The sequence below is a fragment of the Trypanosoma theileri genome (genome assembly GCF_002087225.1).
Source record: "Trypanosoma theileri isolate Edinburgh chromosome Unknown TM35_Tth_27_V1, whole genome shotgun sequence".
Classification (NCBI taxonomy): Eukaryota; Euglenozoa; class Kinetoplastea; order Trypanosomatida; family Trypanosomatidae; genus Trypanosoma; species Trypanosoma theileri.
Genome location: NW_021639869.1, coordinates 229,695 through 231,308, shown reverse-complemented (window position 1 = coordinate 231,308; position 1,614 = coordinate 229,695). Strand labels below are relative to the sequence as shown.

At 39.1% G+C, this 1,614-nt stretch overlaps 1 protein-coding gene across 1 annotated transcript; it reads right to left on the bottom strand.

Annotated features, from left to right (window-relative positions):
* Positions 1-516: 516 nt before the first annotated feature.
* On the bottom strand, positions 517-1,614 carry TM35_000271730 (Protein kinase domain protein; the record flags this gene model as incomplete). The annotated part of the gene is made up of 1 exon (XM_029028066.1): positions 517-1,614. One exon carries the CDS (start codon positions 1,612-1,614, stop codon positions 517-519), a length of 1,098 nt encoding a protein of 365 aa, XP_028880649.1.

Genomic DNA, 1,614 nt, shown 5'->3' with positions numbered 1-1,614 from the left:
AATAAAAATAATAATAATAATAATAATAATAATAATAATAATAATAATAAACAAATCGTTTCTATTATTATCAATATTATCATTATAATAATAATAATTATTATTATTATTGGGGCCAATGAGAGAAAGAAGAAAAAGATAATAACAATAAAGAAAAAGCCATAAAAGATAAAACATATAAAAAGAGAAACACTAAAAAAAAAAAAGGTGAGGGAGGAAATCAGAAAAAAAAAAAAAATAAAAAAAAAAATGGGGGATAAATCACACTATATTCTTCTGGACGTCTTGTTAACATGTGGTCGCACGTACATTTCAGCGAATAAATCTTCAAAAACAAATGCACTCTGCTGTGAGTGAGTGAATGAGCATTGTCCAAATACATGTTGTTTATCATCTCATTCACAAACATACACAGAGACAGATAGAGAGAAAAAGAGAAAGGGGGAAAAAAACCTTTATACACATATACGTAGACATAATCATTAATCATTAATCATATATATATATATATATATATTAGTGATAAATTATATCCCCTTCATCACAGTCTTCTCCTTCACTGTTTGAAAGGCCATCAAAAAGCGTACTTAACGTACTTCCCATCATCCCAGTAGTGTTACTGATATCCTTTAAACCACCATAATGACATTGGATGAGGGAATTAAACTCATTGTGGATATTACTACTAACATTGCTGCTAGTATCACAAGATTGGCTAGTAGTAGTAGTAGTAGTAGTAGTAGTAGTTCCACCGTAATAAAGTGGTGGTTGATTCTCCTCATTTATTCCAATATCCTCCGGTCGTGTTTCTTTCATAAAGAATGGATGCTGCAGTAATTCCGCTGTGGTGGCGCGTTTCTTTGGATCCGGATGAAGACACTTCAACAACAAATCCCTCAGAGAGGCAGAGATGGTCACTTCATCCTCTTTATCCTTATTATCATTATGATCCATGATAACTGTAGGAGATACCGGTTCCCTCACAGGAGGTATAAACTTCTGAATGCGTTCGGGAAACATTGCCGTTTCAAAGAGAATAGCCGCCACGTGTGTGTCTGGACGCACCGGTGGGGCCCCACGCAATAATTGCAGTGCTGTGCAGGCGAAGGACCAAACATCTGCGGCTGGACTGAACGCATCGGAAGTATTTTGAAGATGACTGATAATCTCAGGCGCCATAAATCCGGGAGTTCCACAACACATATCATCTGCGTGTGGAGAAACCGACCTTTTCTTCTTATGACTGCTGCTGTTGCTGCTGCTGCTGCTTCGCTTACGTTGAGCATCCGGGTTGGTTGGTTTGTTGCTCTTATTATTATTATTATTATTATTCTTATTCTTATTCTTATCTAAACAACGAGCGGATCCAAAATCACCGAGTTTGGCCACTGGAAAGCGATAGGATCCCGTGGCCTGAGCTCCACAGCGGCCGTGTTCATCGGACCACGTCACCATAATATTATCCGCCTTCACATCCAAATGGACCATTTCTCTCGCATGCATGTAGTGAAGGCACTCGAGCACCGGCTTGAGAAACCAGCGCAGGGCACTCTCTGGGAGCCGCCCGTGTGGATAGTGTTGAGGGGCAAATGTGCTGAGGGCCCCGAAGGACAT